The 23964-nt window shown below is 43.7% G+C and overlaps 1 protein-coding gene across 1 annotated transcript in view; it reads left to right on the top strand.

Moving 5' to 3' along the window:
- LOC106578591 (ribonuclease 3) overlaps positions 1-23964 on the top strand; it is a 151556-nt gene that overhangs the window by 107965 nt on the left and 19627 nt on the right. The window contains 6 exon segments of the mRNA XM_014157586.2: positions 5792-5897; positions 7118-7259; positions 14745-14827; positions 16728-16831; positions 20036-20128; positions 21409-21455. Coding sequence (XP_014013061.2) covers positions 5792-5897; positions 7118-7259; positions 14745-14827; positions 16728-16831; positions 20036-20128; positions 21409-21455 — 575 coding nt within the window.

Below are 23964 nucleotides of genomic sequence, written 5' to 3'. Positions count from 1 at the left end.
TCATATGGTGACAGAAACATAAACCTTTTACCTTAAGTAGACATAATTGCAAATGATTAAATCCTTCCAATAGAAATAAAAAAAATGATTTAGTTACGAGTTGAACTTTTAATTAAATGAGTTGACTCTTCACATGGGATGATTTCACTAAACAACAAAAGGGAATATTGAGTGATCCCCAATGATCCATCGCATCTCCCAAAAACGTTTTCATCATACATCTGTCAAATGATAGGCTAGAAACTAAAGCCTTGGATGTCTTCTCCCTGGACCTCCTCAATGTCCACCTCTTGAACATCAGACTGTGAGGCCTCATCTTCACTGTCACTTTCCAACCTTGTTGAGGATGGCTCGTTGTCAGGCTCAAAAAGCCTCAAATTTGAGCCTCAAATCAGTGTAGTAGTGTGGGCTCAATAGCATCTCATGAGTGTGCAAGATCTTGAGAATCAGCTGTACATGTGATGGAAGAATGCACTTATTTTACCCCTTTTTCTCCCCAATTTCGTGGTATCCAATTGGTAGTAGTTACTGTCTTGTCTCATCGCTGCAACTCCCGTACGGACTCGGGAGAGGCGAAGGTCGAGAGTCATGCGTCCTCTGAAACACAACCCAACCAAGCCACACAGCTTCTTGACACAACGCACATCCAACCCGGAAGCCAGCCGCACCAATGTGTCGGAGGAAAGCGACCTGGTCAGCGTGCACTGCGCCCGGCCCACCACAGGAGTCGGTAGTGTGTGATGAGGCAAGGATATCCCTGCCGGCCAAACCCTCCCTAACCCGGATGACGCTGGGTCAATTATGCGTCGCCCCATGAGCCTCCGGCTGCGGCAGAACCTGGGCTCGAACCCAGAGTTCGAGCCCAGCCTTAGACCAGCCTTAGACCACTGCGCCACCCGGGAGGCCCCCGGTATGTTAATTTTTAACTCAATCTTTTATACCCTCGAGTAAAAAGGGGTGTTTGAGCTCCCTCGGGCTTGTCTAGTTACGAGGCAAAGTTTTTCAATTTTTTATTTAATCTTTATTTAACTAGGCAAGTCAGTTAAGAACAAATTCTTATTTACAATGACGGCTGCTATGATCTCGTTAGAGAACTAAAATCACAATCCTATCGTCACAAAAAGAGAAAAGGGAGAGATTCCCCTCCTGCCTAATTTACAATCGAGTGTTAACGTGTCCAAACCAGCCCAAACCCACCCCCCCTTCCCCTCTTTCGGCGGTGGGTAAGAGGCTCTGGTAGTTGTCAGCTATATACCAAGCTGATTTGAGGCCTTTGACCCACCCCCAGGAGAGTCATGACAGCACATAAACAAAGAAATATGTCCAGTGCTCTGGAAATGTCTCTTTACTTGAGGTGTAAGGCCTGCTCTCTTTGTGAAGTCCCCCTTGTTTCGCTCTCGTCAGTCTTTTCTACCCAAATCGTCCCATTCATTCCAGAATTCTGTCTCACCATGGCAGTTGGGATCACCGTAGGTTGGCCCAGTTCTGGTTTTTCTGTGGTGAGGCTCAGGCATCGGAGGCTCAGTCAACATCAGAAACAGATGACTCTTCATCAGCAACGTCGATATTGAGCTCAATATCCGATCCTACATCCGACTCCAGCTCATCTAAATTCTGCAGCGTTGTAATGCTGTCAGTGCGTCTGATTTGACTCTGAGGGGAGATAATATAACATTTCCAGCCTTTCATGATAAAATAATTAGACCGCCCACAATTCTTCATCATTGATTAAAATGTGATGCTGATAGAACTGAGTTAGAAATTGAATCAAATCTAGCTTCAGATAGTGTGAATTGTCTCCATTGAGAACAAGAGGTCGGTAGCAATGTGAATCTGACACCTCCGATGTAGGGCAACCTTAAGACTGATCTCATTACACTGGAAACTGGAATGAAGGTTGTACAATAGGAAAGTACAGTTGATAGAGGAGACGGGCACGCACACCGACACAGTAACGTCATGGTGGTGGAAGTAGATGGATAGAGGCTGACCTCTTGGAGGACGTGAAGCTGTGAGTTCACCCTTTTTAGAGATCCCAGAGACCGGAGACAAGCTCAGACTCTACCCACTAAATCCCCTCGGCTGCCTCCCAAATGGGACACTATTCCATATGGAGTGTCATACCTTTGACCAGAAAGTAGTGCAATATAAAGGGGATTAGGGTGCCATTTGGGATGCAACCCTTTTTCTCATAGGCCTCTAATGATTAGGTCACTCAATGGTTGCCAGGATCAATGATCCCAAACCACTAGAGGCCGCATCACTACTCTCCTCCCGCTTCACTCCGCTCAAGTTATACACAGTGCATTTGGAAAGTATTCATACCCCTTGACTTTTTCCACATTTTGTTACATTTTACAGCCTTATTCTAAAATTGATGGAAAACATTTTTTTTCCCGTCAATCTACACACAATACCCCATAATGACAAAACAAAAACGGGTTTAGATTTTTTCTGGCAAATATATAAAAAAAAAAAAAAATGAAATACTACATTTACATAAGTATTCAGACCCTTTACTCAGTACTTTGTTGAAGCACCTTGGGCAGCGAATACAGCCTCGAGTCCTCTTGGGTATGACACTACAAGCTTGGCACACCTGTGTTTGGGGAGTTTCTCCCATTCTTCTCTGCAGATCCTCTCAAGCTCTGGCAGGTTGTATGGGGATTGTTGCTGCACAGCTATTTTCAGGTATCTCCAGGATGTTCGATTGGGTTCACGTCCGGGCTCTGGCTGGGTCACTCAAGGACATTCAGAGACTTGTCCCAAAACCACTCCTGCGTTGTCTTGGCTGTGTGCTTAGGGTCGTTGTCCTGTTGGAAGGTGAACTTTCGCCCCAGTCTGAGGTCCTGAGCGCTCTGGAGCATGTTTTCATCATGGATCTCTCTGTACTTGGCTCCATTCATCTTTCTCTCGATCCTGACTTGTCTCCCAGTTTCTGCTGCTGAAAATTATCCCCACAGCCTGATGCTGCCACCACCATGCTTCACCTTAGGGATGGTGCCAGGGTTCCTCCAGACGTGACGCTTGACATTCAGGTCAAAGAGTTTAATCTTGGTTTCATCAGACCAGAGAATCTTGTTTCTCATGGTCTGAGAGTCTTTAGGTGCCTTTTGTCAAACTCCAAGCGGGCTGTCATGTCCCTTTTTTACTGAGGAGTGGCTTCTGTCTGGCCACACTATTAGTGCATTGGTGCAGAGATTGTTGTCCTTCTGGAAGGGTTCTCCCATCTCCACAGAGGAACTCTGTAGCTCTGTCAGAGTGATCATTGGGTTCTTGGTCACCTCCCTGACAAGGATCCTTTTTCCCCGATTGCTCAGTTTGGCCGGGCAGCCAGCTCTAGGAAGAGTCTTGGAGGTTCCAAACTTCTTCCATTGAAGGATGATGGAGGCCACTGTGTTCTTGGGGACCTTCAATGTTGCAGAATTTTTTTGGTACCCTTCCCCAGATCTGTGCCTCGACACAATCCTGTCTCTCACCTCTACGGACAATTTTGCTCTGACATGGATTGTCCACTGTGGGACCTTACATACACAGGTGTGTGCCTTTCCAAATCATGTCCAATCAATTTAATTTACCACAAGTGGACTCCAATCGAGTTGTATAAACATCTCAACGATGATCAATGGAAGCAGGATGCACCTGAGCTCAATTTCCAGTCTCATAGCAAAGGGTCTGAATACTTAACTAAATAAGGAATTTATTTTTTATACATTTCAAAAATGTCTGTTTATGCTTTGTCATTAGGGGGTATTGTGTGTAGATTGATGAGGAAAAACATTTTATTTAATCAATTTTAGAATAAGGCTGTAACGTAACAAAATGTGGAAAAAGGGAAGGGTTCTAAATATTTTCCGAATGTACTGTGTAGCCTCCCTGGTCGGATCAGGACCCCTGCTGTGGGGAACACTATTCCCCTAAAATATAGAACTCCCAAGTCGCAGAAAAGCCACTTACACACAAGCACACAGTCATACATTCACACAGGCGCTACAAAATGGAGCAGTCGTCCCTGAAACGTGGTGCTCCTGAAGCTGTTAAAGGTGTTTTAGTTGAAAGTCAGGGCGGAATAAAGACCTGGGATTCACACTTTACTTTAATTTCCCCCTTGCTTTCCCCTCCCTTAACCTACCCACTACTACCACTGCATTGTGACTCCTGTTGGTGGGAATAAGGGATGGCTCTTTGTGCCTTTCACACTGAAATGCTTTTCTTCTTCCCCGACCCTCTCTCACGCGCCTTCTCTCTTTTTTTTCTCTCTCGCCCATTTTCTTTCTTTCTCACAAACACGTGCTCACTCACATCTAACACACACATCTTGAGGTACAGTATGCTGCAGCACTCGTTTCTCGCTTTCTCGCTCGCTCTCTCTCTCTCTCTCTCTCTCATGCGCTCTTGCTCTCACCATCCTAATGAAGCACATTCCAGAAGAATTTCCAGTTCAGATATGCCGCATAACATAAAACGCGCCAGCCGACGCCACAGAAAGGGGACAATAATCTCTGACCTTTGATGTGATGCTCTCCCCTCTCTCCCCCCTTACTTCACTCCTCTCCCCTCATCTCTAAATGTACTCTCCTGCTCTCACCTGCTGATCCTCACATCTCTGGCTGCTTCCCAAATAATGCCCTATTCAGTGCACTATTTTTAACTAGTGCCATATGGGCCCTGGTCAAAACTAGTGCACTAACTAGGGAATAAGGTGCCATTTGGCATGCAACCCATGTCTATGTAAATCTCCCCCTTGGATCCACTCTTCTCACTGTGGTCTGTGCTACCCGCCCTGGCTCCTTGGCACAACATCAACCTACATCTGCAACACTGATCTATAATTCTGTTTAATTAAAGAGCATTGCTTCGCAGTGCCTCCCCTCCATCTCCTACCACACTGCAGTTACAGTAAAGTGCACCCTCCTGTCCAGCACGGTACTACTTTATAGAAAGTATGAATCTCGGTCACTCACTGAAGATGATCAAACACATCCATAGATATCAGTAGGGGTGGGGGTTTAATGTTGGAAGGGGTGTTTTTGTGCACGCCTGTGTTTGCGCACGTGCTGTGCATGTCTGCTTGTCCTAGTTAATGCAACGCAATCAATTGAAACTCACCTATGTTCAGCTGTATCATTTATCCAATCATTTAGCTTGCAATTCTATTTAGCATTAACAGTATAGACTTTGTGCGTGTGTGCACATTTGTGGTTTAGGGCATCTCATTCAGCACGCAACTCTTAAAGATGCACTATGCAGAATCCATCTGCCATTTCCTAGTTGCTAAAATTCTAATAGTTCACCTAATTTCAGTTGATGTGAGAAAACAAGTGTAGAGAATCATTGTACCGTCTAAACCACTGTGAAATATCTATTCCATAACCCAAAATGTTGTATGTTCTGTTGTTTGACGCTGGTGTACAAAACCGAAATTAAAAGATGCAAAAACGAACTTAAAACCGGGAAGCATAGAAATGGTGCACATAGAACAGATCTATCACTTATTAGACTTGCTTTCAATGAGATTGACAGATCTGTAACTCACATTTCTATGTGAATTTTGTCAGGTCACCCAAAAAGTTACATATTGCAGCTTTAACATACAGATGTAAAGCCTCCATGGGTTTGACTGAAAGTTGAAGCCGCATTTTGAGTTGAAGCCAAAATGCTGTGTACCTGAATAAACCCGTCTTTCCTCTCCCTCACCCCTCTTTACCCATCTCTTCCGGCCTCCGCTTCTCTCTACCTTTCTCTCCTCCCTCCCTCACCCCTCTCTACCCCTTCTCCCCCTGTCTTCCAGGGGTCACAACCAGAGGATGGAGTTCCTTGGAGACTCCATCATGCAGCTGGTGGCTACAGAGTACCTCTTCATCCATTTCCCCGACCACCACGAAGGACACTTAACAGTAAGGACTTCCAAGCGAACCCCAAATGTCTCTCCATCTCTTCTTCCTCCTCATCTTGCACTCCTCTTTCTCTCTCTGTGCTCTCCATCGCTCTCCTTCCATCTTTGTCTCCCCGTCGGTTCCTCCCTCTACCATGAACATCTATGAGCAGCAGTGTGTACGTATCTTTGTTTTCTCTGGCCCATCCGTGTTATTCACTGCGTCCTTTACTCCCCCACTGCACTTACTAGTGCACCTCTCTTTCACTCTCTGTCCTCTTTGTATCCCTCCCTCTTTCTTCCCTTGTCTTTGTGTGCTGAAAAAAGTGTGTCAGGGGGAGAGAGCATGAGAGAGTTTGGTAGCCATTTGTTGTATGGGAAAGTGGCTTTGTCTTTAATAGCAGGTCCTTTGTTGATAGGAGGCTCTCTCTCCCCTGTGATGGCAGTATAGTACAGATGGAGAGAGATGGACTTTCTCCATATTTATGGTGCTGTAACAGTGTGTGTGATGTTAGGGGTGTTTATGTGTGCCTCTTATATAAAGTTAACCTCGGGAACATTCCATTCATGAATTTTCCATATTTTCAATCAATATTGAAAAGCCACTTTATTTTTTGGTTCCTTTTCCTTCCATTCTCTACAGTCAGAAAGAAAGGACATATAGTGTTAGTTCTGGAACCAATTTGTCATAGAGAAGTCTTAACTAAAAGCTGCTAAGTAAAATCAGATCTCCAGTTAGATATTTGTTAGTGGAAGAGAGTAGATGTGACATCAATGGGATAAAAGCTCTGCAGTGAAGCATAGCTAAGTGACGGCGAGCTCTACTGAGGATGTGATGGTCCCGGCCTGCCCAAGAGTAGAAACAGACTCCGACTCAAATGGATTACAAGTAGATTAGTGCTCATTCAACATGTGTAGCTTTTTATATGTGACTGTGTGTCGTTGAGACTGAGTTAGCTAAGACGTCCCACAGCCTTTTTCTTAACTCATCTCTACTTTCTTTTCCCCTCTGCTATATTTATATTTATCATGTTTTCAGCTGTCTCTTTTAGAGCAGGAAATGCACTTGTCTTGTTTTGACATATCTTCATCTGGAGAACTTTGAGTCAGTATGTGTTAGTCCATATGTTTAAAAAAAAAAATTGGGGAGGGGGGGGAGAATATGTGCAAAAGTGCATCTGGGACTTGGATATGTCTGTGTTTGATCTAAATTTGATTTCTGCATGTGTGTGTGTTCCACAGCTGTTGCGTAGCTCCTTGGTCAACAACCGTACCCAGGCCAAAGTTGCAGAGGAGCTGGGCATGCAGGAGTTCGCAATCACTAACGACAAAACTAAACGGCCAGTGGCCCTCCGGACCAAGACCCTTGCTGACCTGCTGGAATGTACGTATACAGTTCACAGCCCTTTTGAATATACATTTGCCACCAAATATATTGGCACCCTTGTACTTTTCTGAAATAATTCCCTTTTTTTTCTAAAATAAGTAGAAATTGAAAAAAAACGTTTGATCTCCAGATGTTATTTGATTTTCAACATTGCAGAACAATTTTCTATAAACTTAAAGGTTAACAATATATATATATTTTTAATAAAGACAAATGACAGGGACAAAATTATTGGCACCCCGGAGCTAGTACTTCGTTGCACAGCCTTTGGCCAAGATAACTGTGGACAAATGCTTCTTGTAGTTTCAATGAGCTTGCTGCACCTTTCTACTGGACGATTGGCCCACTCTTCAGCAGCAAACTGTTTTCAGATCTCGGCATAGGTTTTGGATGTGGTTCAGATCTGGACTCTTTGATCAACAATTGAGAATAGTCCAGCGTTACTTCTTGAACCATTCCTGGGTGCTTTTTGATGTGTGTTCGGGGTCATTGTCCTGCTGGAAGACCCATAACCTTTATTTTCTAACTTAAAATTGTAAACTGAAGTTTACAAAAATTAAAGGTGTTCTGCAATCCTGTGACGTGGTGTGGAGACCCAAAGTTTGTTTCAATTGTAGCTTATTTTTGAAAAATTGGGAAGTATTTAAGAAAAGTGCAAAGGTGACAATATATTTGACTGCAACTGTATATAATATATGCCATTTAGCAGACACTTTAACAAAAGCGACTTAGTCATGCATGCATACATTTTACGTATGGGTGGTCCCAGGAATCTAACCCACTATCCTGGCGTTGCAAGTGCCATGCCCTGCCTACTGAGCTACAGAGGACCACAATCATTGTCATTTCATGTGTACTGTATTTATAAGCTCTCTCTTCTGACTTCTCTGTTAAAAACGTATTGATTGCCATTTTGTGTGTACTGCATGTATGTCCGAGGACTCTCCTTCTCTCCTTTCTCTCTGAGATTTTTAACCTGTTTGGGATAGGGGGCAGTATTTTCACGGCAGGATAAAAAACGTACCCGATTTAATCTGGTTACTACTCCTGCCCAGAAACTAGAAAATGCATATAATTAGTAGATTTGGATAGAAAACACTCTAAAGTTTCTAAAACTGTTTGAATGGTGCCTGTGAGTATAACAGAACTCAAATGGCAGGCCAAAACCTGAGAAGATTCCATACAGGAAGTGCCCTGTCTGACAATTTATTGTCCTTCTGTAGCATCTCTATCGAAAATACAGCATCTGTGCTGTAACCTGACATTTTCTAAGGCTTTCATTGGCTCTCAGAAGGCGCCAGAAAGTGTAATGGGGTGTCTGCAGTCTCTGGATGAAAAACAGCAGGAGATTTTGTGAGTGGTCAGCCTGGGAACAGTGACACTAGAGATGCGTGTCCACGAGACTACTCCATTTTTTTCTTTCAGCCTTTGAATGAATACAACGTCGCCCGGTTGGAATATTATCGCTATTTTACGAGAAAAATTGCATAAAAATTGATTTTATTAAACAGCGTTTGACATGCTTCGAAGTACGGTAATGGAATATTTTTACATTTTTTGTCACGAAATGCGCTCGCGCGTCACCCTTCGGATAGTGACCTCAATGCACGAACAAAACGGAGCTGTTTGAATATAAATATGGATTATTTGGAACCAAAACAACATTTGTTGTTGAAGTAGAAGTCCTGCGAGTGCATTCTGACGAAGAACAGCAAAGGTAATCCAATTTTTCTTATAGTAATTCTGAGTTTAGTGAGCACCAAACTTGGTGGGTGTCAAATTAGCTAGCCTGTGATGGCCGAGCTATCTACTCAGAATATTGCAAAATGTGCTTTCGCCGTAAAGCTATTTTAAAATCTGACACCGCGATTGCATAAAGGAGTTCTGTATCTATAATTCTTAAAAGAATTGTTATGTTTTTTGTGAACGTTTATCATGAGTAACTTAGTAAATTCACCGGAAGTTTGCGGTGGGTATGCTAGTGCTGAACATCACATGCTAATGTAAAAAGCAGTTTTTTAATATAAATATGAACTTGATTGAACAAAACATGCATGTATTGTATAACATAATGTCCTAGGAGTGTCATCTGATGAAGATCATCAAAGGTTAGTGCTGCATTTAGCTGTGGTTTTGGTTTTTGTGACATATATGCTTGCTTTGAAAATGGCTGTGTGATTATTTTTGGCAGGGTACTCTCCTGACATAATCTAATGTTTTGCTTTCGCTGTAAAGCCTTTTTGAAATCGGACAATGTGGTTAGATTAACGAGAGTCTTGTCTTTAAAATGGTGTAAAATAGTCATATGTTTGAGAAATTGAAGTTATAGCATTTTTGAGGTCCACGCTCTACCATTGGATATTGGTGCGGCGTTCCGCTAGCGGAACGTCTGTCCTTATTAAACATTAAACATACATGTCATTTTTCATTTACTGTACGAACAAGGCATAGATATCCTTTAATTAATGGATTATACAGTGCATTCGGAAAGTATTCAGACTCCTTCACTTTTTCCACATTTTGTTACATTACAGCCTTATTCTAAAATTAATTTTTTTTAAACAACAAATCTACACACAATACCCCATAACGACAAAGCAAATACAGGTTTTTAGAAATTATGTCAAATGTATATTTACATAAGTATTCAGACCCTTTACTCAGTACTTTGTTGAAGCACCTTTGGTTGTGATTAAAGCCTTGGCCCACCAGTATTTGGGGGGTTTCTCCCATTCTTCTCTGCAGATCCTCTCAAGCTCTGTCAGGTTGAATGGGGAGCATTGCTGCACAGATATTTTCAGGTTTCACCAGAGATGTTCGATTGGGTTCAAGTCCGGGCTCAGGCTGGGCCACTCAAGGACATTCAGAGACTTTTCCCGAAGCCACTCCTGCATTGTCTTGGCTGTGTGCTTTGGGTTGTTGTCCTGTTGGAAGGTGAACCTTTGCCCCAGTCTGAGGTCCTGAGAGCTCTGGAGTAGGTCTTCATCAAGGATCTCTCTGTACTTTGCTCCGTTCCTTGATCCTGACTAGTCTCCCAGTCCCTGCTGCTGAAAAACTTCCCCACAGCATGATGCTCCCACCACCATGCTTCACCGTAAGGATGATGCCAGATTTCCACCAGACGTGATGCTAGGCATTCCGGCCAAAGAGTTGTCTTGGTTTCATCAGACCAGAGAATCTTGTTTCTCATGGTCTGAAAGTCTTTAGGTGACTTTTGGCAAACTCCAAGCGGGCTGTCATGTGCCTTTTACTGAGGAGTGGCTTCCGTCTGGCCACTCTACCATAAATGCCTGATTGGTGGAGTGCTGCAGAGATTGTTGTCCTTCTGGACATTTCTCCCATCTCCACAGAGGAACTCTGAAGTTCTGTCAGAGTGACCGTCAGGTTTTTTGTCGCCTCCTTGACCAAGGCCCTTCTCCCCGATTGCTCAGTTTGATCGGGCAGCCAGCTCTAGCAAGTGTCTTGGTGGTTCCAAAGTTCTTCCATTTAAGAATGATGGAGCCCACTGTGTTCTTGGGGACCTTCAATACTGCAGTCATGTTTTGGTACCCTTCCCCAGATCTGTCCCTTGACACAATCCTGTCTCGGAGCTCTACGGATAATTATTTAGACATCATGGCTTGGTTTTTGCGCTGACATGCACTGTTCACTCTGGGACCTTATATAGACAGGTGTGTGCCTTTCCAAATAATGTTCAATCAATTTAATTTACCACAGATGGACTCCAATCTAGTTTTAGAAACATTTCAAGGATGATCAATGGAAACACGATGCACTTGAGCTCAATTTCGAGTTACATAGCAAAGTGTCTTAATACTTTTTTATATATTTAGTTTATTCGGGGTTTTTTTCTTTGCTTTGTCATTATGGGGTATTGTGTGTTGATTTATGAGGATTTATATTTATTTAATCAATTTTAGAATAAGGCTATATCTTATCAAAATGTGGAAAAGAGGTCTGAATACTTTCCGAATGCAATGTATATGTAATTCTGTGGTATCCCTTTGCGGACAATGCTCTCTCCTTGAGGTTTGACATATTGCCGTTTGCATGTTTTTGTACGTAGGCTACATGACCTCTCATCTCTCCTTGACGTCTTTAAACCCTGAACTATTGGCGTTTTGCATCTTCTCTTTCCTTCATCAAAGGCCAGTAAGAGATGTTTAATTGTCCTGTGGGAGTACATGGACCTGGCCTTGTCCTTTGGCTTCTGAGCCCTTTGCTGCTTGCTTGGTGACCGGAGGGTTGATGAATGAGTCTGAGGGCTCTGTGTCATGGCTAGTGAAAAGGCATGTTACAGACCTCCCTCCACTCACTTGGCCTTCCAGTCTTCAGACATCAAGGCTGAGACTGTGTCCCAAATGGCACCGTATTCCCTACATAGTGCACTACTTTTGACCAGGGCTCATATGCATCTGATCAAAGGTAGTGCACTATGTAGCTAGCAGGTCGCCATTTGAGACAAATCCTGAGACCAGGCCTGAGCATTAAGGGGTTGGGGGGTATTAGGCGGGCTCAATTGGCAACAGCATGACGAGGTGTACCATACTGGATGCTCTTCAAAGGCCAAGACACAAGAGGATGACATGCACCGTACACACACACACACACACGATGTGAACATGAAACACTCAGAGAGAGCGTCTTAAATCCATCAAAGGCAACATTATATAGGGAGAACTTTGTACTTGGTGCCACACACACACACACACACACACACACACACACACACACACACACACACACACACACACACACACACACACACACACACACACACACACACACACACACACGCACGCACACACAAGATTATTTGCATCCTCAAATATTATTCAAAGGCTAGAGCAGAGATGATGACAGCTGGGTTGAGGGGTTTGGGAGGAATTGAGTACTGCTCTTGAGCATATGAACAGTCATGCTATTTAGCTGGACTGAACAAAAATATAAACGCAACATGCAACAATTTCAAAGATTTTACTGAGTTACAGTTCATATAAGGCAATGAGTCAATTGAAGTAAATTCATGGGGGCTGTGCATTATCATGCTGAAACATGAGGTGATGGCTGCTGATGAATGGCACGACAATGGGCCTCAGGATCTCATCACGGTATCTCTGCTTTCAAAATGCAATTGTGTTTGTTGTCCGTAGCTTTTGTCTGGCCATACCATAACCCGACCGTCACCATTGGGGCACTCTGTTCACGAGGTTGACATCAGCAATCCGCTCTCCCACACCGCCATACACACCTCTGCCATCTGCCCGGTACAGTTGAAACCAGGATTAATCCGTGAATAGCACACTTCTCCACCATGCCAGTGGCCATCAAAGGTGAGCATTTGCCCACCGAAGTCAGTCATGACGCTGAACTGCAGTCCGGTCAAGACCCTGGTGAGGAAGATGAGCACACAGATGAGCTTCCCTGAGACCGTTTCTGACAGTTTGTGCCGAAATGCTTAGGTTGTTCTTACCCACAGTTTCATCAGCTGTCCAGTTGACTGGTCTCAGACAATCCCGCAGCTGAAGAAGCCGGATGTGGAGGTATAGGTCTAGCGTGATTACACGTGGTCTGCGGTGGTGATGTACTGCCAAATTCTCTAAAACGATGTTGAAGGCGGCTTAATTCTCTAGCAAAAGCTTTGGTGGATATTCCTGCAGTCAGCATGCCATTTGCATGCTCCCTCAAAACGTGAGACGTCTGTGGCATTGTTGTGTGACTGCTGCACATTTGAGTGGCCTTTTTTTTGTCCCCCGCACAAGGTGCACCTGTGTAATGAAAACACTGCAGTGTAGCTCAGTTGGTAGATTATAGCACTTGCAACGCCAGGGTTGTGGGTTCGATTCCCACGGGGGCCCTGGTCAAAACTAGTGCACCATATAGGGAACAATGTGCAATTTGGGACACAGCCTCTCTCTCTACACGGCAACTGAAATATTACTTATTACCTCCTCTCTTCACTGACTCCAGCCTGCCTTCTCTTGTGTGTAAGGTGAGAATAAAACACTGTGTAGTAGAATGTGGTGACATGTGACAGGTGTGTGTAGTCTGAAGAGACTGGGTGGAAACCCAAAAATGGTTTAGACAACCTGAACAAGGGGGGTGACTGATGTGTAGTCTGAAGGGACTGGGAGGAGACCCAAAAATGGTTTAGACAACCTGAACAAGGGGGGTGACTGATGTGTAGTCTGAAGGGACTGGGAGGAGACCCAAAAATGGTTTAGACAACCTGAACAAGGGGGGTGACTGATGTGTAGTCTGAAGGGACTGGGAGGAGACCCAAAAATGGTTTAGACAACCTGAACAAGGGCCTTCTGCACTAGACTTTGACTTTTTTCATTTTGCTCAGTTTACAGAAAATCTGAAGAAATGCAGAATTTACGTCATAAAAATTTGCATCAAAAACAGCATAAGAATGTATCACTTATATTCATAATACAGGTCATTTATTTTATTGATGGGAAAACTGAATTGTTAAAAAAGATTAGTTTGAAAACATTTAAGAGCTAGAGGCTGTTATAACCCGGGTGGCTCAGTTGGTAGAGCATGGTGTGGGTTCGATTCCCACGGGGGCCAGTACGGAGAAAAAAATGTATGCATTCACTACTGTAAGTCGCTCTGGATAAGAGCGTCTGCTAAATGACTAAAATGTAAATGTAAAATGTATTGTACATACAGTCTGACAGTAGACAGACTAGGTTATATTACCCTTTTTTATACTATGGTACTGCTAACTTTACTGCTCTGGCTGAAATATTCTCTTTTCAAATGGTCTTTTCTAGCACGGTTCCATTAACTATGGTGGAAGATCATATTTATTTTTATATTTAGTGTGTTATTATGTTCCATTTCCTTTTGATGTCTATGCAACTTGTATGGAGCCTTTATTATTGAGTCCAGGGCCAATATCAACAAAGCATCTCGGAGTAGGAGTGCCAATCTAGGATCTGTCCATATAACCTTATTCATTATGATTTATAATATATATATTTTTAAAGGATTCTAGATTTACATTTACGTAATTTAGCAGACGCTCTTATCCAGAGCGACTTACAAATTGGTGCATTCACCTTATGATATCCAGTGGAACAACCACTTTACAATAGTACATCTATATCTTTTTGGCGGAGGGGTGGGGGGGTTAGGAGGATTACTTAATCCTATCCCAGGTATTCCTTAAAGAGGTGGGTTTAGATCAGCACTGCTACTCGGAAACGCTTTGTATATATGGGCCCAGATAGGCAACAGCCAGCCATCATGGTCTATCCGGTTCCGTTCAGTCGATATATATAAACCCCATTCCATAACCTCCCCCTCTCCTCTCGTGTTAATGTTGTTCTTAACCACAAAGCAGATTTTATATTTGTATGACGTTACTTCTTAAACATCGACTCTCCCTTTCATCCCTTCCATTATGTAGCCTCTCCTCTCTTTCATCCCTCGTTCATTGTTCTTTCCTCTCTTCTCTTCTGTCATCGGCAGCTTTCATCGCGGCGCTCTACATCGATAAGGATCTGGAGTACGTTCACACCTTCATGAACGTCTGCTTCTTCCCTCGACTGAAGGTGAGTGAGTGAGTGAGTGAGTGAGTGAGTGAGTGAGTGAGTGAGTGAGTGAGTGAGTGAGTGAGTGAGTGTGCGCGTGCGTGTGCGCGTGCGTGTGCGCGTGCGCGTGCATGTCTGAAGGTGAGGTCTCACTCACTCTCCTCTGATCCCATCGACAGCCAGCATCCCCACGACCGCGAGAGAGGCCACTCACTCACCAATCAATGACCACTCTTCTCTTCTCTATGTACCACCGGTAGAGAGGGGAGGCGGCGGAAGCTAATGGCTAAACTAATAGCACTAGCATTGACGAGCGGCACTCAAGTGGTGCTTGACTCCTCAACGGTCTTAGCATGGCTGTACAGTCCTATTGTAGTCATCTTTAATGGGTGCCGGTTGCGGTTGGGTCTATGCTAGCTACTGTTATTGGGTGGTTTCTGACTGTTTAGATATTGATCCCCTACCACCACTGGTGTTGCCAGCACTGTTCTCTTCTAAGGTGCTGTTGTTTCCCAAGTGTTTCAGGTGGTGGGTGTGGTGTTCATTCAGAAAGACCTCAGTTAAGCCTCCTCTCGTATTAGATGGCAGGAAGTGTGACGTATCAGTAAATTGGTGAGATTTAGGGAATTGAGTCTCTGTAAGATGAATAGGTTGGTGGACCTGCCACCCTCCTCCTCCCTCTTCTCCTCTCCCTCCCTTCCTCCCTTTAGAGAAGACATTCTGTCAGCAGGATGAATAGGTTGGTGGACATGCTTCTTCTATTTAGAATGGTCGAGATAGACTACTGCTTCCACACACACACACACACACACACACACACACTACGGCTACCTCCTTCACACACTCACACACATCCTGCACACTGTGTGAAGGTGGTGGCTCAGCCTACAATGGTGTACTAATTGCTGTCTGTGTGGGTCTCCTGGGAGTGTGGGTGGCCATGGAGGAGCTGAACCGTGTGTGTGTGTGTACATAGGCGACTACAGAGAGAGAGAGCTCCTCATTTCCACTTCCAACAGAAAGTTGTGAAAAAGACCAACACATCTCTTCACATAGCCTTTCAGACTTTGTCCCAAAGGGCACCCTATTCCCTATATAATAATGTGGTGGGTGCTTGTCCTGGCCCCATTCCCTAAAGTAATGCACTATGTAGGGAATAGGGAGCAATTTGGGACATAGGGCTCTGGTTTCTAAGAAGCTATTATTGCTTTGTAGAATCTTCTGGAAGAAAGTAAAAGGACATATATGGAACCATTATGTCCTTGTAGGCTTTACGCGTGTGTACACCTGTGTGTATGTACATGTGTATGTATTTGTGCAATTTATGTGCATGTGTTTTGGTATCAAAACAGCCAGTACAAATCTCTTATTGCTGAAGGCAGGAAGGAGGGGTAGGGATGCCCCCCAGAGAGGGAGAGGGAACACCAAAGAGGGAGCAAGAGAGCATTGGCTACAAGGCATGCAGAACCCATCTTTGTAGAAAATTAATAGGAACAGACAGTTATAGATTCAAAGTGTCCCTCTTTTTATAACAGGGCTGCTTTCCAGTTAATGGAAGTGCTTTTAGAAGTCCCTTTGGATTGGAGAATGTATCAGGCCTGCACACCTGGGAGACTCCCAGACAGACCCTGAGAGAGAGCTCTGTATTTCTGTCTCTGCTAGGAGCAGGCTGGAGACGCTTTTGTCTTAAGTAGCCTGTGATTTGTGCCCACTGCAGAGAGAGAAAAGTCAGGGAGATGGAGAGAGTGGAGAGGCAGAGAGCGCCAGACAAGAACAAAAAGTGAGAGTAGGATAAGAGGTGGAATGCAGGAAAGAGTTAGGGAAGCAATGAAAGCAGGGGAAAGGGAGATGAATAGAGGTAGAGTTTGTAATTGTTACTCTACAGTATTTGTGATGTGTAAAGCGTGTGTGTGTGTTGCAGGAGTTTATCCTAAACCAGGATTGGAACGATCCTAAATCCCAGCTCCAACAGTGCTGCCTGACCCTGCGCACGGAGGGCAAGGAGCCCGACATACCCCTCTACAAGTAAGCTACTGCTCCCTCCATACAACTTGTTCTCCTGCCCGACCCCCACATTAACCACACACAGGCAACCTTGACAGGCTCCCCTAACAAGAACATAGTGAATGGATGTGCTGTGTTGTGTAAAGGTCTTTGTTGTTGGGATAAAAAGCACCACTTCCAAAGAAACCTCTTATTTGACAAAAGGTCAAGGGGCAAGTGTCATTTGACGGACAGCTTCCCAAGTTCCAAGGCGAAATGAACTAGGCTAAATGTCTCCCTGATAACTGACAACTGCGCGTGTGTGGGTTACAGGACCAGCCAGTTTGGAATTCACCACAGTGTATACTTCACTTTCTTGTTAAAATAACTTGAGAGATTTGATTTGAATTAAGGTCTGAATATTTCATGGGGAGCAACTGATAGCAGGCTTTGGGATGTGTCTGAAATGGCACCCTATTCCCTATATAGTGCACTACTTTTGACCAGAGCCCGTATGTTCCCTGGTCAAAGGTAGAGCATTATATAGGGAATAGGGTGCCATTTGGGACGCAACTTGGTGGTTGGATATTTTCATCCCGGGGGCGGTAAACTTATTGCAGTTCTACACATTTTGCCATGGGGCAGAGGGAGACGTGCAGTTTTATGGCAAATGTCATGCTACATTGAGATAGACATACATGCAACAAGGGAAAGTCCCATTCTAAGACTGAATGAAGGGTTATAGTGATGAGTATTATTCTACACATTTTGCCATGAGCATGTGAGAAAAAAAATATTTTTTAAAGCTAATTTACTGTAATTCTAAACATTTTTCCATGCCTTATGATGTGTTCATAATGCTATCTGAAGGCGTGAGGGGGCCCCTCAAAAAATGTGCTCGCATGGTGGCATGCCCCAGACCCACCCAGACATGCCAAAACTCCATCCCCCCAAAACAGACTGAAATTTCAGGTGCTCTTTTCAACCAGCGCTTACTGTAATAGGGTATTATCATAATTTTCTGATTTTCACAGTATTATTCCAACGTCATAGTATGGATATAAACTCCTCTCACTGTCAACTGTGTTTATTTTCAGCAAACTTAACAATATTTAAATATTTCTATGAATATAACAAGATTCAACAACTGAGACATAAACTGAACAAGTTCCACAGACATGTGACTAACAGAAATGGAATAATGTGTCCCTAAACAAAGTGGGAGTCAAAATCAAAAGTAACAGTCAGTATCTGGTGTGGCCACCAGCTGCATTAAGTACTGCAGTGCATCTCCTCCTCATGGACTGCACCAGATTTGCCAGTTCTTGCTGTGAGATGTTACCCGACTCTTCCACCAAGGCACCTGCAAGTTCCCGGACATTTCTGGGGGGAATGGCCCTAGCCCTCACCCTCCGATCCAACAGGTCCCAGTTGTGCTCAATGGGATTGAGATCCGGGCTCTTCGCTGGCCATGGCAGAACACTGACATTCCTGTCTTGCAGGAAATCATTCACAGAACGAGCAGTATGGCTGGTGGCATTGTCATGTCAGGATGAGCCTGCAGAAAGGGTACCACAGGAGGGAGGAGGATGTCTTCCCTGTAACGCAGAGTGTTGAGATTGCCTGCAATGACAACAAGCTCAGTCCGATGATGCTGTGACACACCGCCCCAGACCATGGACCCTCCACCTCCAAATCGATCCCGCTCCAGAGTACAGGCCTCGATGTAACACTTATTCCTTCAACGCGAATCCGACCATGGACCGCCACAAGAAAGGAAGACCCAGAGTTACCTCTACTGCAGAGTATAAGTTCATTAGAATTAACTGCACCTCAGATTGCAGCCCAAATAAATACTTCACAGAGTTCAAGTAACAGACACATCTCAACATCAACTCTTCAGAGGAGACTGCGTGAGTCAGGCCTTCATGGTCGAATTGCTGCAAGGACACCACTACTAAAGGACCATAAAATCAATACAAACATACATATTATGTCTGTACTGTACTGAATGTGTGACCTGCTTGGAAGTGACAGCTGACTAATGCTTCCTCATATCCCTATTTCTCTGGTTTCTGCCGCTTTCAGAGAGATTCTAATTCCAAGTGACAGTTTTCCCTGTTGAGGTTTGTTTCAGAATTCAGCAGGGCTGAAGAACCGTTGGTATTTGTTCGGAACATGCCACAGGCTTCTTCATTTGTAAGTGAGAAATATGATTGAATTATTGATGAAATGCCGTAAGTGACCACATTGCATTAAAAATGAATAGCACCCCTGAAATAAGTAAATTGTTTGTTAATAATTTAGGGTGTCGGTGTGTGGTTTATGCTAATGTTAACATTTTAGACATCTACAAGTGTTGTTTACTTGTACTCCCTTCTCCCTGCTGATATCTAAGTAAAAATGGTGATGTCAAATGTATTTTTAAATGTTTCAGATGATATGAATGTGATATCGTTTTCTATTACTTTCTCCCTGAGTTTGCTGGTTGCTTATGTATTTCTACATAACACCAAAGCCTGGTGGGGACTGTCAGAGAGCATTATCATTATTTTACTTCTTTATTGTATTTTTTTCTTTGTAGCAGAAGAAAACACATATTTTTACCGTCCAGAGATGATGGGGGGCCTTTTTATTGTTTAACTGTCCCTCAGGTTTATGCTAATGTTAACATTTTAGACATCTACAAGTGTTGTTTACTTGTACTCCCTTCTCCCTGCTGATATCTAACTAAAAATGATGTCAAATGTATTTTTAAATGTTTCAGATGATATGAATGTGATATCCTTTTTTATGACTTTCTCCCTGAGTTTCCTGGTTGCTCATGTATTTCTACATAACACCAAAGCCTGGTGGGGACTGTCAGAGAGCATTATCATTCTTTTACTTCTTTATTGTATGTTTTTCTTTGTAGCAGAAGAACACACATATTTTAACCGTCCAGAGATGATGGGGGGCCTTTTTATTGTTTAACTGTCCCTCAGATGGCTTCTGTACACTGTCAAACCACGCCCAGACGAATCAAAGTATTCTCCTGTATTTTCCTCTCTCTCTTTTTCATCTCTCTCTGGAGATGAATTATATTAGCTCCAAATGAAAATGTTTGTTTTCTTGTTCTTTTCCAGAAGGACGATACCAACTTCAAGTGTCCTTGAGCTTTCTCATGTCTGTCATTATTTCTCTCTTGCTCCTTTTTTCCTCTCCTCCATCGCTCATCCCACTTTTCTTTTCATTCGTTTGCTGCAGGACCCTGCAGACAGTGGGGCCGTCTCACGCGCGAACCTACACTGTGGCTGTGTACTTCAAAGGAGAGAGAATAGGCTGTGGCAAGGGCCCAAGGTACGTAGACCCACCCATTAGGCCGAGTTAGTATGTGTCCCAAATGGCACCTTAGTCCCTATATAGTGCACTACTTTTTGACCAGAGGCCCATTGGTTCTTGGTCAAAAGTAGTGCACTACATAGGGAATAGAGTGGCATCCAGGATGCAGTCTTCAGTGTGCACCGCTCTGCTCAATGCACGGCTAATGGGCTCTAGAAATAATGGCCATGTTTTATTGATGGTGTTTATTATAGCAATTAAGCTCTGTGGCTGTTCTATTGGGAGGGACTTTATGCGGAATGAAAATGAATCGATTCATTATTGAATTGACATAAATGGTATTATAGAAACATCATTTGGAGGATGGGAAATGCCCTGTGAGAGCGAGAGACCGCACACAGTGAGTCTCTCTCCAGAGCTAGCTTAGCTCTGGTCCAGGACATTAATGCGGTTTGCTAACGCTGAGCCTGCCTTCACTAACGCCCTGGACTAGAGCTAGGGCTAGCTGGGATGGCTGGGGAAATGCTCTGTGACAAGAAGAGAGTCCGCACACAGTGTGTCTTAGGTTGCGGCACAATAGACACCCTGTTCCCTTCTGGTCAAATGTAATGCACTATGAAGGGAATAGGGTGCCATTTGAGACAGATTTTCTCCAGGGCTAGCTAGGGTTTTGTTTGGTTCTACCTGTGATGTTTCTCTTCAGAGGGACGGGGGGAAAGGATGGGGAGGCTTTTATAAAGAACCGTCGGGTAAAGAAAATGTGAATCGCTGCGTGAAGGAAGACCCTTTCAGAGAGGAGATAAAACCATTCTACTCAGCTTAAGAATAATACAAAATCCATCAAACATCTCTCACCCCTCTGCATTGAAAATCCCTCTCATGGCCCTCTTGAAAGAGAACTCTCTGCCTCTAAGCTGGCGATAACTTTGTCTCCTCCATAGTATCTCTACCCAGCTTACTGTTTTATATTTACTAAACGTAAGCCCCGTTACCCCCCCTGCCACTTGCCTATGATCACATAATATAATATTTACAGAGAGCAATACGGTAAACAGTGTACATGCTGAGAGAGCGCCTGGCCCAAAGGCTTAGCTACCTCTGTGAGATGTATGCATGGTGCTAGCTACCTGGGAGGCTTTGGGGAAAAACATTTTTATATAATCCTCTGTCATTGGCATGCTCTCAGACTACAGCATTTGAAAGGGATGTTTTGAATATGCTAAATACCTTTTCTTTCTTGTCCGTCTTTCCGTCTTTTTCTTTTGTTTATTTATTTCTTCTTCTTCTTTTTAATCCAGTATCCAACAGGCGGAGATGGGAGCTGCTATGGACGCACTCGAGAAATGTGAGTAGTTTGAAGAAGAAGTTGGAACCACCACTAAGTGTAATATGTTTAAGCCCTTCACATACTGTAGTACCCTGCTTTGGTTCTTTTGTTCAATATTAGCTTTGTCTTTTCAAATATTTTTCTAAATTACTGCCAAAGTGTAGTGGACTGTCCAGTCATTTGAAGAGGTTCGAACCACCTCCACGTGTTTAAGCCTTTCATAAATAGCATATACCTTGCTTTGGTGTTTTTTAAAATACGAAATGGCTGCCAAAGAGCTTTGGAGAGCGGTGGTCACTGCCCTGTCCAGTCGGTTGGCTGCTGGATACGGAGCATTAGCCTGTTTGAAGAGAAAGTCCAGAACACAGCTAGCATATGGCCTGGCCTGCCTGCATTATGGGCCAAGGATGCTAAGGTAACACCAGCTAAGGGCCCTCTGCAATGCTAATAGCCTTGGAGGACCTTGTTGAAGTCTCTGTTTGGTGTATTTAAAACAAAAGGGACAAAATGAGAATAGGCCTTGGGTCTGTGTGTGAGACTTGTGTCTAGTATGATCCCGGTTCATGAGCTGTGTAGTGCTGTGACTCGCATCTTAGGGCATAGGGTTCCATTTGGTAAGCAGACTATTTAGATCCCTATGTAACAATTCACCAATATATATCGGTTGAGAGTTTAAATGTTTAAGATATGAGTGCATTGGTCTGCGGGACCCCAAACCGATCCAAATGTAGCATGATTCGGTCAGAAAATCCATTCAAATGTTACGAATCGCTGGTTCACTAAAATGTTTTACTCAATTACTCAAATTGCTTTCTTTCTATCTTCTGAAAATACCTCATCTTTTGTGACAACTATGCAGTCTGACAAGTCTCCTTCAGTGTCGGACTAAGCATGTAATTATGTTGACAGTCATTGATCTACAAGTCATTTTGCATGCCGATCAACCCCAGGCAATATCAGTAGCCTAGACAAATTGTGCGCTGCGCGTATCTTCGCTCACTGACAAATGAGAGGTAGGCCTATTCCTGATCTGGCATGCCTGCGTGTGATTTTCTGCTTTCAAAAGATTGTAAAATGACTTGCGCAATATTTGACTTTATTAGTTGAGTGATAACCAATGTAATTTTGCGAGTTAATTTTTATCAAATGTGCTGTTTGCAATTGTGTTTTACTGGATCAGGGCTTACATTAGATTTTATTTAGATTGTTCAGGTTCACCATCACAAATAGTCTTGGTAGTTTTGCTTGAAACAATCAGTTTCAGACCCCTTGACTTCTACATTTTTATTATGTAACAGCCTTATTCTAAAATGGATTAAATAAATAAAAAATCTTCATCAATCTACACAATACCCCATAATGACAAAGCGAAAACAGGTTGATAGAAATGTTTGCAAATGTATTAAAAATAAAAAAACGAAAATAGGGAAAGGGAGATACCTAGTCAGTTGTACAACTGAATGCCTTCAACTGAAATGTCTTCCGCACACCTTATTTACGTAAGTATTCAGTCCCTTCCCTATGAGACACGAAATTGAGCGTAGGTGCCCCTGTTTCCATTGATCATCCTTGAGATGTTTCTACAACTTGATTGCAATCCACCTGTGGTAAATTCAATTGATTGGACATGATTTGGAAAGGCACACACCTGCCTATGTAAGGTCCCACAGTTGACAGTGCATGTCCGAGCAAAAACCAAGCTATGAGGTCGAAGGAATTGTCCGTAGAGCTCCGAGACAGGATTATGTCGAGGGACAGATCTGGGGAAGGGTACCAAAACATTTCTGCAGTATTAAAGGTCCCCAAGAACACGATGGCCTCCATCATTTTTAAATGGAAGAATGGAACCACCAACAAATTGGAACCACCAAGTCTCTTCCTAGAGCTGGCTGCCCGGCCAAACTGAGCAATCGGGGGAGATGAGCCTTGGCAGGGAGGTGACCAAGAACCCAAAGGTCACTCTGACAGAGCTCTAGTCCCTTTATGGAGATGGGAGAAACTTCCAGATGGACAACCGTCACTGCAGCAATCCATCAATAGGGCCTTTATGATAGAGTGGCCAGAAGCCACTCCTCAGTAAAAGGCACATGACAGCCTGCTTTGAGTTTGCTAAAAGGCACCCAAAGACTCTCAGACCATGAGAAACAAGATTTTCTGGTCTGATGAAAGCCAGATTGAACTCTTTGGCCTGAATGCCAAGCGTCACGTGTGGAGGAAATCTGGCACCATCCCTACATTGAAGCATGGTGGTTGCAGCATCATGCTGTGTGGATGTTTTTCAGCGACAGGGACTGGGAGACTAGTCAGAATAGAGGGAAAGATGAATGGAGTCAAGTACAGAGAGCTCCTTTATGAAAACCTGCTCCAGAGCGCTCGACCTCAGACTGGGGCGAAGGTTCACCTTCCAACAGGACAACAACCCTAAGCACACAGCCAAGACAACGCAGGAGTGGTTTTGGGACAATTCTCTGAATGTCCTTGAGTGGCCCAGCCAGAGCCCAGACTTGAACCCGATCGATCATCTCTG

The sequence above is a fragment of the Salmo salar genome, chromosome ssa19 (genome assembly GCF_905237065.1).
Source record: "Salmo salar chromosome ssa19, Ssal_v3.1, whole genome shotgun sequence".
NCBI lineage: Eukaryota > Metazoa > Chordata > Actinopteri > Salmoniformes > Salmonidae > Salmo > Salmo salar.
The sequence above is the reverse complement of the archived record's forward strand: the minus strand, read 5'-3'. Positions and strand labels throughout refer to the sequence as shown.